Source organism: Manduca sexta, chromosome 5 (assembly GCF_014839805.1).
Source record: "Manduca sexta isolate Smith_Timp_Sample1 chromosome 5, JHU_Msex_v1.0, whole genome shotgun sequence".
NCBI lineage: Eukaryota > Metazoa > Arthropoda > Insecta > Lepidoptera > Sphingidae > Manduca > Manduca sexta.
Genome location: NC_051119.1, coordinates 8,675,587 through 8,691,037, shown reverse-complemented (window position 1 = coordinate 8,691,037; position 15,451 = coordinate 8,675,587). Strand labels below are relative to the sequence as shown.

The 15,451-nt window shown below is 41.0% G+C and overlaps 1 protein-coding gene across 1 annotated transcript in view; it reads left to right on the top strand.

Annotated features, from left to right (window-relative positions):
- LOC115455913 (protein lingerer) overlaps positions 1 to 15,451 on the top strand; it is a 31,398-nt gene that overhangs the window by 8,489 nt on the left and 7,458 nt on the right. The window contains exons 4-23 of the mRNA XM_037443836.1: positions 1,484 to 1,606; positions 1,819 to 1,927; positions 2,237 to 2,437; positions 3,005 to 3,084; positions 3,489 to 3,563; positions 4,062 to 4,169; positions 4,745 to 4,912; positions 5,178 to 5,456; positions 5,793 to 5,891; positions 6,277 to 6,358; positions 7,247 to 7,452; positions 8,539 to 8,625; positions 9,339 to 9,446; positions 10,082 to 10,192; positions 11,609 to 11,845; positions 12,483 to 12,590; positions 13,142 to 13,228; positions 13,878 to 14,010; positions 14,342 to 14,439; positions 15,007 to 15,129. Coding sequence (XP_037299733.1) covers positions 1,484 to 1,606; positions 1,819 to 1,927; positions 2,237 to 2,437; positions 3,005 to 3,084; positions 3,489 to 3,563; positions 4,062 to 4,169; positions 4,745 to 4,912; positions 5,178 to 5,456; positions 5,793 to 5,891; positions 6,277 to 6,358; positions 7,247 to 7,452; positions 8,539 to 8,625; positions 9,339 to 9,446; positions 10,082 to 10,192; positions 11,609 to 11,845; positions 12,483 to 12,590; positions 13,142 to 13,228; positions 13,878 to 14,010; positions 14,342 to 14,439; positions 15,007 to 15,129 — 2,622 coding nt within the window. The remainder of the gene's footprint in view (positions 1 to 1,483; positions 1,607 to 1,818; positions 1,928 to 2,236; positions 2,438 to 3,004; positions 3,085 to 3,488; positions 3,564 to 4,061; positions 4,170 to 4,744; positions 4,913 to 5,177; positions 5,457 to 5,792; positions 5,892 to 6,276; positions 6,359 to 7,246; positions 7,453 to 8,538; positions 8,626 to 9,338; positions 9,447 to 10,081; positions 10,193 to 11,608; positions 11,846 to 12,482; positions 12,591 to 13,141; positions 13,229 to 13,877; positions 14,011 to 14,341; positions 14,440 to 15,006; positions 15,130 to 15,451) is intronic.

Below are 15,451 nucleotides of genomic sequence, written 5' to 3'. Positions count from 1 at the left end.
TTTCTGTTACTTTTTGTATATTTGTCAGGTTCTAAAAATAACTTCATTAAATAGATATTTGCTTGCATTTAAATTTTCTCTTCCGTTATATTGTATAATTAGGTACAATACGGCAAATTTTAGTTTGTCTTGCTTAAACTTAAAAAGGGACGACACGCACCCTCTAAAACGAATCATCCAAGTTCAGTTACACATGTGGCGAAGTAAAATTAATAGTAAAATACGCGTATAGTTTACAGTTTGTTACGAGCGATGCTTGCTAGCCTAGGGTGGCCTTTACAGCTTCACTGCACGCGTGGGCCCGCGCTGTCGATGTAAAAGTTTACAACTAGTTCAAGGACTGAGCACCTCGAATGAGGTGATTGTTCTTAGATGTAGGCTGTTAAAATAAAACAAAAAGGAAAAGGTACTCTCCTTTTTATTTTTATTGTTCACCTTCGCTTCGATGGTAAGCGATACGACGATACGGGTCCACGGCGATACAGCGATACGAATAGTAGAAACACCATCCTACAACTTGAAGTATAAAGTTTTGTTTGGTATTCCACTACGCTCGCCTTCCTGACATATGTCATCTCAAGTCTTATTACGTTCAGTAGTTACACTGGCTACAGTGTTCTTCAAAACGGAATACAATAATGACTACATACTGCTGCTTGGCGGCTGAAATAGACATTGCGGTGGTACCTATCCAGTCGGACTCTCACATATAAGGGACCTACTACCTGTCATTGATTAGTGTTTATTAAAATTTAGCCTTCGGGAGCCCTTAAATATTCTGTATTGTTTTGGTTAGATTAGATTTATACTATATTATGTTCTAATGGCACCCAACTGGGGAGTGGGAAGCTTCTTACTCACTAGTTGGGTGCCATTAGAACTAAAAATAGTAAACAACAAAATGTTTATTTACACGTTTACACCTTTATCAATCAACTTCGAGTGGTGCTACAAGTACGCCTATTTTTCGCCAAGATTTTTCTGTCTCGTGATGTGCGGACCTATGGGTATACAATCTAGAAAATTACGTGTTTTAACCATAAAACTCACAATTAAGGTTTGTTCAACCTTGGTATCCAACTCGGTAAAACACGAATTAATCAATACGTTAGGCAATTAAAGCGAAATTGACACTTAAAATACGATACATATTGCCTCGGTAAGCTGTATTACAGTACGACTGTAGTGCTGAGATCTCGGGTTCGATCACCGGGTCAGGCAAAGATATTGGGTAGTTACTCAGTACCAGCCCGGAGTCTGGAATTGGTGCCCGATATGGCGATAGGCTCGCCCACTATCACACCATGGGACGAAATACATTAGCACAAAGTGGGTGCTCCAGTTGCACCTCTGTCTACTTCTTCGGGGGTAAAGGCGTGAGTGTGTGTGTAAATATGAGACATTATGTTATTGGGCCTTCATTGTACTTTCATCATATGTAGCAATCCCATTACCTAAATAAAAACATGGTGAAACTGTACAGGTGCAAGAACTGATGGAGATGACGTGCCGCACGGAGGACGAGGTGTGTTCCGCGCTGTACGACACAGACAACGATCTGGTCGCCGCCTGCGACCTGCTGCTCGAGGACACTCAGCGGATACAGGTCGGTGATGCTCACTACCATGGGATATTCACTTGGGCCCATGTCATTCAATAAACGGCCGTAATCGCTATCGCAACCCAATCATTCAGAATATAATTTGTTTGAAATGGTTTGATATGCCTTTTGATTGCTCTATTTTTGGCATTTGGTCTGCATTGATTGAGAATTTTATTGAACTTCTTTAATATTAATAAGGTGTTTATGTAATGCAGGGCGAATGGCAGACTACTGAGAAGAAGAAAAAGAAACCGCCTGCCCCTGCGGGCAACGGCGAACTAGAGCCGCAGCGGGACCCGCGCAGCCGCTCCGGACCTCGCCCACGTTAGTACACACTATTGTCCTATATAGTATTTTGAAATTAAATGTATGGGTGATACTGCTACAGTTTGCAGTATGCAGTTGTAGTTTTACGTAAGCCAGCGGCTTGCGCGTTTCTTGATTTGTTTTTATAATGATGGCACTAAAAACCAAAATTATTTGCGACTTTTGGGCAAAGTAATATCTATTTTGTTTTCTTTATGTACAAAGTTTATGTTGGATTGGTGTTATTTAGCAAATACTCTTAAATAATAAAAAAAAAATGGTGGCAATACCTAATAAAAATACTAAATGCTATGTGTGTTGGTGCAGGTCGCGGAGAAGGCGAACGCGGCGAGCGCGGCGAGCGAGGGGAGCGCGGCGAGCGCGGCGAGGCGGGCTGGCGCGGGCGCGGCGCCGCTCGCGGGCGGGGCGGCGCGCGCGGCGGCCGGGGCGGGGGCCCGCGCCGCGGCGCGCCCGGCCGCGCCCGCCAGGGCCGCACCAACAGCGACTGGCCCGACAACTCCAACCTCGGTGCGTACATCCCACACGCGCCTCACTACTTTACAGTGTGCGTGACCAGCATGTGTGCACAAGCACACTACGTTGGATAGCGTCGAAGCTGAAGCTTGGATCAGTCCTTTTACTGCGCAACACCCCCGCTTTAAAAAGTTATAAGACAAGTTTTTGTGGTTGAGATGATCTATACACCCTTTAACATCATTTAATTGCCGCTTTCAATAAATGATCTTAATCTTAATCCTAGATCTGATCCTGAGAATAAAGCAATCAATATGTTATTTATAGGCATGTTAAAAATACTATTCTGAAATGTGATTTGTCCCTTTTCCTAACGGATGGGAAAAAGCGATGGGGTCGTTTACAAAAATAGCTGTAAATCATCTAACTATCATCATCTATAATATAAATGGTACATGAATTACGTTTTATTCCAAGATTATTAAATAGACTGTGACATGAGCTACCACTTATCTGAGATACTAAGCTGCAATTATATTATTTTATGATAAATATTTACATTTACCGCAAAGTTTGTCTGCAGACTAGAGAACGAATAATAAAGTAGTATATTTCCAACAGTGACTAACATCGTGGACCCGTTCCCCGCCACAGAAGACTGGGACAATGAGGAGTGGTCTGGATCTCTCTCAGATACTAAGGTAAATAACTTAAATTATACAATGAAACTAGGTTTGGCTCGCGGTTTCGCCTACTTGAAAAAGTTATTCTAAAATAAGAGTCCCGCTTTATATTTTCCTGGTAAATACTTCTGTGAAAACTGCATTCAATTCCATTCAGTAGTATTTGCGTGATGATTGTTCAAACATAAAGAGAGGCAGATAAAAAAAATTAAACATGTATCTGTAATAGAGATCTTGCATATTAATACTTCTTCAACATGTATAATGTACATACATTGGCCTGATTCAATTTTGTTACATGTAAAGATTTGACACGTAATATAATTATAGCCTTTTTTTACTGAATAACAGCAGTATGTTTGGTGCAAGCCGCAAATTGTACTCATATGCCATAGATAATACAATGAATTTCGCGTGCGCAGGTGTTCACAGCAAGTTCGGCTGTTCAGAACGCCGTCGTGGACCCCGACTCTGTTGGCGCACAAAACAATGTGACGGTGAGCGATTCTCATGACTATATACTTATACTATCTATATAATATATAAAAATGAATCCCTATTTCCCTTGGTCACGTCATCACGCGTGAACGGCTGGACCGATTTCACTATTCTTTTTTTGTTGTGTTTGTTATTATCAGAAGGTTCTTATGAAAGAATAAAATCAAAATATTGCGCGGAAATTTAGAAAATTTAAGAAAACTTAACAAAATATTAATTTTATATAACTGTCAATTGTTTGAAATAACTGTCAGCGATTGACAGAATGCGCGCTGCAAATTCATAGTTAAGACGGGACAACGTCTGTCGGGTTAACTAGTATACTATAAAAAGATAAGATAGAAAGAAAATATTTTTAGGTATAGTGAGTCTTAAAAGAAAATATTTTTTTCTGGTTTAGCTCTAACTTGTGTCAACTGTCAATGAACTGCATGCAGCCATTGTGGGGGCGAATTTAATGGACATGAAAATAGGTCTTAAGCAGTATTGTATTGCAGGAGGACTGGGACAACCCGGAGGCGAACGGTCCGACGGAGGGCCACATCCCAACGTACACGTACCACAACACGGCGCACACCACGCATCATCATCATTCCATCATGGACGTGAGTAGTTTTGTGTTACTTTACAAATATAGTTTTTCTTTTTCTTCTGCACGGCACCTGATGGTATGCGCGATGCTGTCCAGATCTAGTAGCAAATGGCAACAGACGGCTACCTCATGTCATTCGAAATCATCATGCTGGCTTCTGCACGCTATGTCGAAGTATGACCATATCGTCGGCGTAAATGGATGGAATCTGGTGGGAGTGTATTGGATATCTCTTGTGCAGTGCTACATAGCAAATACTGTAGATCTACCTTAGTTCCTTTGCTTGATGTCTTAAATTTAGGATTCGCTTGTGTTCATGCCGTGAAACAGGCTGGGTTATTTCTTGGGACCATTGTTGAGGCATGTAATATATTTAGATTAGTTTACTACCAGGTTTCATGTTGTAATTTAACCACGCGAGGATAAAAACGACATCTATAATAGCCAACAAACAACTTGAGCACACTAGCGTGTGGTGTAAATGTAGCAACACTAACATACAAAAAAAATCCCACCACACGATCGTGAGTTCAAGTTGTTTGCCAGCTATTAGAGGAATGTTAACATGTTGAGTTTTTGCATGTGCAGCAAATGAGCTCGGGCAGCCCCGGGCCGGGCGCCTCACCAGCTAGTGCAGGAGGCGCGGCGGGGCCGGGCGGCGCGCCCGCGGGGGGGCCGGGGCCCGCGCCGGGACCTGCCGCTCCTGCGCCTGAGCCCGCGCTGCACGAACAGTACCACGCGGCGCACCAGCACCAGGTGACCTCACCACACATGTTACCGTGCATGCTTACAATATCGATACAAATATTTCGTATAAGTATCGATACAAACAAGGAATTCTAGAGAAATTGTTAAATATTAAGTATTGATCTCAACATTTTGCAAGTAATAAATATTTCCAAGAAATTGAAAATTTGAATAAATTTTTTACACACTCTTGTATCATCTACGCATCGAATCTATATCCTTACGGGATAATACAGCCTCTCATCAATATATTGAATCTTGATATTTGTTGCAGCCAATGGGCATGTCTGGCAGCCTGACTGCAGCGCAGTCGCAGTACCTGTCTCAGCTGACGCAGCAGTCGCAGCGGCACGAGAGCAGCGTGTACAGCTCCAACTACGGCGTGTACTCGTCGGGCGTGGCGGAGCTGTCGGCGCGCAAGCCGGCGCGTGCGCGCGTGCCGCCGCCCAGCAAGATCCCGGCCAGCGCCGTCGAGATGCCCGGCGGCGAGGCGGCCGCGCTCTTCCTCGACGTGCAGTTCGGCGCGCTGGACCCGGACGATAGCGACAAACCGGTAACTACTTGCTACTAATTGTTAAAGTAAGTGTAGCGACTAAAGTAAAAGCCATCAAACCAGAACATAAATGGCATATTTTTTACAATAGTAACAGTAACTTTTAGTGTTACTGTTAATGAAGAAATAAGTCGTTACAGACTAATTATCAGCATCAGTTAAATCTATACACTAGTCAGATCAATCATGGTGAACAACGGACCTGAGAATATCAGTATTTGAATCAAACATGTACATAGAAACTGATGGCTTTAGCATAATAGGCCAGCTTTCCAAAGCTTATTCAACTTTATTGATGCCAAAGATCACTATGTAAGAATTCAACTAATCGCACAGGTGACAACACAGGCGGAGAGCCAGCCGGCGCCAGTGTCCACCAGCCACGAGACAACGACTGAAGTTCCTGTCACAACATATCCCAGTTCCAACAGTATGGTAGGTAGACAACTTTATCATTCTTTTGAGAATGTTAATTTCAGTCTAAAATCAGTTTTTGTTAGATTTTATCGATATTTTGATCGCAAAACTATTAGGATTCTTAAATAAGTCTTGCATTAACGAAGAGGGGTGCCATTATTTTTTACCTTTTTATTTCATTATTTTCAGGCCTTATTCAATATGTGTAGTTAGACTGTAACTGTCGATAAACAATCCCAATTTTAATCTTCAATCCGAATACGAGAATGCACCAATCAAAATAACTAATTTTGTAAGCATGTCAAAAAATACCTTTTTCTAATCAGTCCATTTTTGAGATAGATTGAAAAAAGCGATTGCAAATGCAATAGCAAAGACTAATTATATATTAATTTCATTGCAGTTAAACGAGAGTCTCTCGGTAGTAGAGTCGTCGACGCCCAGCCAGCCGGTCACATCAGAGCCGGTAGTCACAAATGCAACGTGTGAGTACACCTTTACTCGCTACAGAATAATGGTTTGGACATGTCACCGTGCAGGGTTTGGACGTGTGTGTTGTCCTTGAAGTTGGGCTGTAATGATATTCGTTTACGCGAAAATACGGTGTTTTCGCTCGATTTTCTCGATCACCTCTCTCTCTCGAGTGCGCTGTCTCTCTCCGTATATATCTCCTGCTGTCTACACTCTCTTATATCTCTCGTTCCGATTCTTATTATGTTTTTGTTTTTTTTTTTGTAATACTGCTTAGCTTTCTTATTTCTGAGTGATTTGCAATACTATTTCGCATGGTATACACATCGCCCGTACCTTGCACGGCTGCGTTTCCCAAATCGTAACGCACGTAGCTAGAGCAACGCGACCCAATGTCGTCAGTTTGCGTACAAGTCGTGCTAGAACAGACCGGCCTCGTCGCCCTGTCCGCCCACTCGCGACATGATTGGGTGGAGCTTGTAGGGCTCGTACATTTGTATAATGGCTGTAGTTAATGTAGCATTCAGTCGCTTTGTCCTGCACTAACATTGTACACCAGGCCTAAAATTGTCAAAATTTTTATACTAATACTGAAGGTAATTAGCTTTGTGTCTGATTGGTTACTATTAATTGGCATTACTGCTTGCTTTATGTTCAATAAGTTGTAGTGGTGGTAATGTGTTTCATTCACTCTAAGAATCAAATACTTTAAAACATTGGTTAACATTTTGTATTTCAATACAGAATATTCGATAATAATTCATCAAAAGTAGCAAATATTTCACAGCTAATGGTATTAGCTGTAAAATATTTGCAAGCCATAAAAAAATCTTGGACGCTGATGTATAATATTTTGTTCAGTGTATTATTTATATATTATAAAGATGTGTTGTACTGTGTAGCAGCACTAGAGAAGCAGTTGAACGCGTCGATGAAGCAGCTGAGCGTGTCGTCGCCCCCGGCTGCGAGCGGGGCGAGCGGCGCGAGTGGCGCGAGTGTGTCGAGTGGCGCGGTGGCGGCGAGCGCGGCGGAGGGCGCGAGCGCGCCCGCGGCCGCGCCGCCCGCGCACGCCGCGCACCCGCAGGGCTACGCGCACCACAGGCCCAAGGTATACATACACACCACGCACTCGCTTATAACTTGACACCAATTTCACCTCTTTGGAAATTTTAAAAAACGCGAAAACAAATTAATTTATAAGTATAGACCTAAAACATAATCTTTGAACTGTGACTATAACGAATTTCAATGTTAGCATTCCTGTCACATTTAATGCGAGTATGCTTCTTAGAATGCCAGTTGGTTATACTCTGCATTGTTTATCAGTCAGTAAAAAAATACAAACCGCATGTTGTCTAGGTCCGGTGAGGTCCGACGCAGAAAACAAACATGTTTTAAGAGTGAACCTTGAAGTCTAATACTTTCTAAGGGTTCCATCGCTATCTACGCTTAGTCTTGCGATTAAGACATTAAAAATAATATAACAGTAACTATCGAACCAATATTTGCAAACAGTATCGATAGTTATCAGATATAAATATCGATATTTTCATTTATCGACATTTAATAGCGACTTATTTTTATGTATGAGGTAATATGACTAACCCTTTAGAAAACGTAACAAATAATGTTTATAAATTAACCTAGTAACACAAAACAACTTATCATATAAACAAAACTGACTAATGTTATGATTTCACATTTTATCAGTGCAGTTAGCTGGTACTGATAAGGCCACTAATTCCTTTAGAGATGTGATTCATTGCATATACAGGGTCATGTTTACGTTGCGTTACTAAGTGACACCACATATTCGTTATACATCGACTTTACCTCTGTTAACATTGTGCCAAAAATCATTGATGAATAAAAAATATTTTTGCTAAAAATACCAGTTTTAATATTCTGATTTTAAGACCATTTTATAGCCTTAGTGCGCTGAGGACATCTTAAATTTAAATTACTTTTATTAAGGGGTAAGTGACGTCATCAGGAATTATGCTTGCGAAAGAATGTGATGGACGATATCCCTTCTACTCGCCTACTGTATATAGAGCATAAATTTTGGACTCCAGGGCTTGGGCTCATACTGACCAGGAAAACCCAATATCGCTTCGCCCGACTCGGGATTAGCCAAATAAGACTACGATACCGCAGGACTATGTTGTACTAAAAAGGTTATACTTTGTTTCAGACGGTGGGACCACAACAGAATGTGTACGCGCACCACGCTGTATCTCATCACCCACCTGTATACGGCGCCAACGTGTACGCACCACAGGTCAATGTTAGCAGATTATAATCTTTATCGTATCTAATCCTGGGAACTTTGACTGATGATGATGAGATGCTTTTCTACAACTGTTAGAGCTGGCTCGAATATGGCGGAGCGCTCAAACTATTATAGACATTTTGTTCATTGAAATAATATTCAAAATCAATTAACACATCAATTTATTCTTGTGTTAAATTATAAATATTATAGCAATCAAGACAATGTCGATAGTACTTTGAGAGTAAAAAAATCTACGTTACGCTCCGCCATATGTGCGCAGGCTCTTAATGTTAACAGAAAACAAAAAGTAAAGGAATGACATTTAGTGATAAGCCATGCAGTCAGAGTGAAAGAATAAATAAGAAAAAACTGGAATAGAACATTTGCAACTTGTCTAAAGCCTCTAGATTCACACTATCCATAAATGTGGGAGAATGTCTCTTGCCACAAAATGTTCTTATTATCGTGGGTAGTAAAATGTAAATGAGAGATGTCTGATAATTGAGTAAGACAAGACATACCACCGAACACCCTAAATTGTTAATCTATATTTATACAGGGTGGTGCATGAATTTGTTCTGATATTCAAACTGTATACATAAAATATGTTTTGTGGGTTATTAAAAGTCAACCAAGAACCTTACATAACATCTAAAATACCTAATAAAGTCTTCGGCTATGTAATAAGATTTTGAAGCTTATATAAAATATCTGTTCAGGTTAATTCCACGAACGCATCGCTGACTGGCGCGTCGGCCATCACGGCGACCGCGTATCCGTCCAGTGTGACGCTCACGCAGTACCAACCCATTATCAACTCATATCAGGTAACAATGTTTACGTAATCATTTCTTATGTTTACGCGAATGTTAGACATTATAATTGAATTATTTCCCCCCTGTGACCACGAAGACTGCAAAGTCTTTGAAATGTCGGGATAAAATTAAATATAAAAGCCGCGGTAAAATACGAAAATAGTTACATTAATCTGTTACAATGTTTACATATTGTAACAGATTAATGTCTGTACATAATAGATGATTCAGACTGTTCAAGACTTAGCAGCCGTACTACGTAATACTATACTAGATAGTACATTAACTGCATGTAATAAATATTTCGGTTTAAGAAGTTAAGTACACAAACTTTAATGTCCGTTCTGAATATAGTCACGAAGGCGGTAGCTAATGTTTTCAGTCTATAAAACGACACGCTACTTAGAGGGCGGGTGAAGTTCTCAATTATCTAGCGATCAAAAAGATACAAAATTCTTTTTTAAAATCAAGGTCCCTTCCATATTTGATACCTAGGAATCATACCTTATGATGTGCTCCGCAAGCACTCTAGACAGTCGGAGTGTGTACGAGTGGACAGCACTTTGTCTCCCCAAACTCTACAATAGGAGCAGCTTAAATTAGAATAATGTATGTATTTACTATTTAATATTATTTATCTTTAGCAGACGTCGTCATCGGCGGCGGTGTACGGCGGCAGCGCGCTGTACACCGCGGCACCATACACGGCGTACCAGCCCACCGCACAACCCAAACTGCCACCCAAAGAGACGCAACAGGTGAGCTAGTCACACAGTGTCTTCACATAATCTCTCATTGTGCACTACAGTATACCATAGCATAGTAATACAAGTCTACATTCGATTAAAATGCTCACATCTCAGTATTTTTTGTGTGTTTCCATCGTAGCTTATTGTCAACTAGCTTTTGCCCGCGGCTCCGCCCGCGTTATAAAGTTTTTCAGGCTAAAGTTTTCCGTTATAAAAGTAGTAGTTTCCCGGGAGCCTATGTTCTTCCCAGGGTCTCAAACTGTCTCCATACCAAATTTCATCTTAATACGTTGGGTAGTTTTTGAGTTTAACACGTTCAGGCAGACAGATGCAGCGGGGGGACTTTGTTTTATAATATATTTTTTAGAACTTTTTGAGTGAAACAATCCCGTCATACATCATTGTTGCATAACTTTAACCGTTTACGCAGCGCAGGCAACGGAAGCTCTCAAAACTCATCATTTTCCCGGTTTTGCAACATGTTTCATTACTGCTCCGCTCCTATTGGTCATAGCGTGATGATATATAACTTTGAGCACTCCACAAACAAAGTACTATTCAACACAAAAATATATTTCAGTTTGAATCGGTAGTTCCTGAGATTAGACATTACTGCTCCGCTCCTATTGAATATAGCGTGATGATATATAGCCTATAGCACTCCACGAACAAAGGGCTATCCAACGTAAAAAGAATTTTTCAGTTTGGACCGGTAGTTCCTGAGATTAGCCATTACTGCCTCGCTCCTATTGGGTATAGCGTAATGATATATAGCCTATAGCACTCCACGAACAAAGGGCTATCCAACGCAAAAAGAATTTTTCAGTTTGGACCGGTAGTTCCTGAGATTAGCCATTACTGCCCCGCTCCTATTGGGTATAGCGTGATGATATATAGCCTATAGCACTCCACGAACAAAGGGCTATCCAACGCAAAAAGAATTTTTCAGTTTGGACCGGTAGTTCCTGAGATTAGCCATTACTGCCCCGCTCCTATTGGGTATAGCGTGATGATATATAGCCTATAGCACTCCACGAACAAAGGGCTATCCAACGCAAAAGAATTTTTCAGTTTGGACCGGTAGTTCCTGAGATTAGCCATTACTGCCCCGCTCCTATTGGGTATAGCGTGATGATATATAGCCTATAGCACTCCACGAACAAAGGGCTATCCAACGCAAAAAGAATTTTTCAGTTTGGACCGGTAGTTCCTGAGATTAGCGCGTTCAAACAAACAAACAAACAAACAAACAAACAAACAAACAAACAAACTCTTCAGCTTTATATAATAGTATAGATTATATTTATCTTGATTTTAACTATCTTATTGCTCGTCAATATTAAGTGTTTTGGATACACATTCATAATTCATAAGCAATAGTATTAAAGCAATATAGTTGTATTTGAGATATCGTTGATATTGCAGCAACAGTACGAGAGTTCAGTGTCGTCGAGTAACAGCTTAACGTCGACGTCGACGACGCAGACGTCCACGTCGAAGGTGACGACGACGTCGGGCACGGGCGGCGGCAGCTCGGCGGCGTACGGCGCGGGCGCGGGCGCGGCGCAGGGCGCGGGCGCGTTATACAGCGGCGCCGCCACCGCCACGCCTTACGCCTACGACGAACCGCAACTCATGCGCACCACCATGCCGCACCACATGGTACGCACCTGCTCATAATACCAGTTCTAGATTATATACTCTCCTCTAACACAGAGGGGGCCTAGGTCTTAGTCCACCACCTAGTGTTTTTTGGCGAATTGGTACTCATGCTTTATAGTTATTATTGTGCTGACATTACATTAGACATATTTGTTTTAATATTTGCGCCTTTTGGGCTAAGTAATATGGACTCTGTATTCTTGGTGTGGAAAGTTGATGTTGTAATGGCAAAGTAATGTAAATACATATTATTAGATCTTGCGCCTACCTAATCAAGAGTCATGAACAACATGTAAATAATGGATGCCTTAGAAAAAAAAAAACAACTGTTGTTATGGCTATGGAGTCTTTAACTAATTGCAATTTAAAACGAAACTATTACTATATCCTGTACTAGTTTCTGAGGTATAGTGTTAATATGTCTAGTCAGTATTATCTATTCATGGTATAAATGAGAAACGAAATAAAATATTTTGGTGAAACTGGTTTCAGGTTCAGTTACGCCATTGTTCAAACAGGTTGTCATATTTCTGGTCCCTATTTTTCCGTTTAATGAGAACACAGACTGCATTAACATTATAATGAGAAATATTATTTGTCATTTCATGTGTTAGATTATATCCGCGTTGTGTTGTAGGGTGGTTACTACGAGGTGGGGTACGGCGTTGGCGGCGGTCGCGAGGGCGCCTTCGGTCTCGGCGCTGCTGACCGCTTCGGACGCGCCGACGCTGCCTCACCGCAACAGGTACACACCATACTTGTAACATTATTACGTTTATAATCTCAAGATTAATCATGTGACTAGGTCGGATAATCGAGTTGCGTGCGGATAAGAGCGCTCTGAGCTCCTGGGTTCGAATTGCAGGTTGGGAAAAGTGATATTTATTATATGGTAATAGGCTCGCTCCCTATCACATAAAAGTTGATGCCTTCGTTGCACCTCTGCTCTACTCCTTTTACCATAAAGGCGTGATATATGTTTTAATGTATATTTCATAGTAGTTAAACAAAGTTATTTCTCTCCATTTTAAATGACAATGAAATGACATTTAACAACAAAAAATAACGAAATAAAACACCAGAGTGGTATGCAGTGTTAATTATTTAGCCTTTTAAAGTATATAAGTTTATTAAAACCACAACACAAGCGGGTTTTGAGATGTTACAATTCTGAAAGTAGTATATTAAAATACATTCAATGATATTTGGATATAGCATTGGCTATAATTTGGCGAATCGCATGGATAGTACCTATATGAAAAATCACCACTGAATGTTTATTTATTAATATTGCAGGTGCCTGCCGCCGCGTTACCGCCCGGCTATGCGTACTTCACATACCAGCCACCACCTACCACGTACCAATACGGAGTGTACCCCACGGTAAGTCTATTTCACTTTTGAATCTAAACAGCCTAGCACTTAATTAGCAGCTACTTTAAATAACAGCTAAATAATATTCGAAAGAAATGCGAAAACAGGAACGTCGCTAAAGCCATGCACTACAAAGCATACTATGTTCATTTTGATTGTTACTATCAATGTAGGAAGTGGCCAGAAGGCCGAGAGGCCCTGCAAAATGTAACTATAATATTATAAACAACTGTTATATCAGAAATATATAACAAATCTCACAGCTATATGTTGATTAAGGTTTTCTTTTTTTCAAATGAAGTCCCAAATATTTATTATCGCATAATTATACTAGGGCGTGTTTACGTAAGTGAGGTGAACAGAAGGGGCGTGGTTATTTGATACACCCACCCCCTCCCGCCCCTTCCCCCTCCGATAGGTTGGTTAATTAAAACTGGCACAGTACTCACGCACACCAATATAATTTTACACTGTGTGTTAAAAACATCATAATTGTACGGACAGTATTTTTACTTTGTTGAAGGGTGAGCATTGCGTTGTCATGACGACTGACGTATATTTATGTATAAACACAACATACTTACAACCTAGGAATGCGTTTTACATGCCAATTATAGATACTTGACCTATAGCTTCATCAATTCGTTTCTCGTTACAGTACGGCGGCGGTTCGAATGTGGGCGGAGTCGGCGGCGTGGGCGGAGTTGGCGGCGTGTCGGCCACCGGCAAGGTGAACACGTACGCGCAGCAACAGCAGCCGCCATACGACGCGCAGGACTCATACAAACCAGGTACGGCACTCGTGCGCACTCAAACAACCACACATGAGTTTTAAACCATTCACAAATAACCACATATCATTTCAATCAAAAATCTAGCCCTGATTATCTTAAAATTATAATTTTTAATGGATTACACTAAGTTAATTAAGAACTGATAATAATTTGTTGTGGTAAATGATACCTCTGATATTAATATACCATAAGTTATGTTTTGGGTCCGGTCTGTAGAACGATAATAATAGAGGCCCGGTATTTTGACTATAGATAAAATTTTGTAGAGCTACACATGCATATTTAAAATGTATACAACTCTAATTTGACACGTGTTTGGTTTGTGCAGGAGCAGCGTACTCGGGCAGCGGGGCCAAAAGCGGCGCCGCGGCGGATCTCACTAACGCCATGTACGCCAAGACGCACGTCGCGCTCAACAAAGTTAATGTTAGTATTCACTTGTTTTATTATTTTAATTAGCTTTTTCTGATCAGTATTACCTCGGAGTGTGGAATTTATGCCCCATATGGCTATACTATCACATCATGGGGCGGAACACAATTGGCGAAAAATGGGTGCCTTGGTTGCGCCTCTGGATTGCCTTCGGGGGCAAATGCGTGATTTTGTTTATATGTGTGTTGTATTCTTTCAACTATACTGTTTGTTCATGACACGCTACAATTGGTGTGACAGATAGCTCAGAGTTAGGAGAGTTGGTGGTGTGATACCTCCGTAACTCGGAAAGCACGTAAAGTTTATTTATTAGAGGAGGCTCGTGCCCAGCAGTGGGTCAGTATATTTTATTTACAAACCATAGCACTTACATCATATGGTTTATTACAGGTGAGTTAGGAAGCGCACTAAGTTTAGAACTGGTATTGCGTATCCTTGACAACATATAGTATAACACTGATATTATTAATATGTGAGTTTGGTAGTTTACTAGTATTCGGAAATATATTCCATTCCGCCCCATAATATCCAGTTGTGTCAATAACGTATCGTGCATTGCAGAGCTACGAGAAGGCGGGATTCGCGGGCGGCACTCCGCCGCCGTTCGGCGCCTCGCATCTGTACATCCCCGCGCCGCCGCACCACCACCCGCACCACCACGCGCCGCAGCACCAGCTCCAGCCGGTACGTACCACCACACAACCACTACCATCACACATGCCATCAGGGGAGGACACGGCACACCAACACTTGTTAATTAGTTGCGTGTAAATAAGCAAAGAAATTCAATAAGAGTTAGAAATAGTTTACCAGATTCATTTTAATACTGGTAATGAAAATAATAAAAAGTTAACTATGGTTTTCTTTTTGAAGTTTGAAAATTTTTCCAAATTCTGTCTAGACAACTACAAATGGAACAAGTGCTGTATCCTCTCCTATTATGGTTTATTGGAATAAGCTAAAGGAATCTCAATTTACTGTTAACCTAATGCCAATTATTTATACT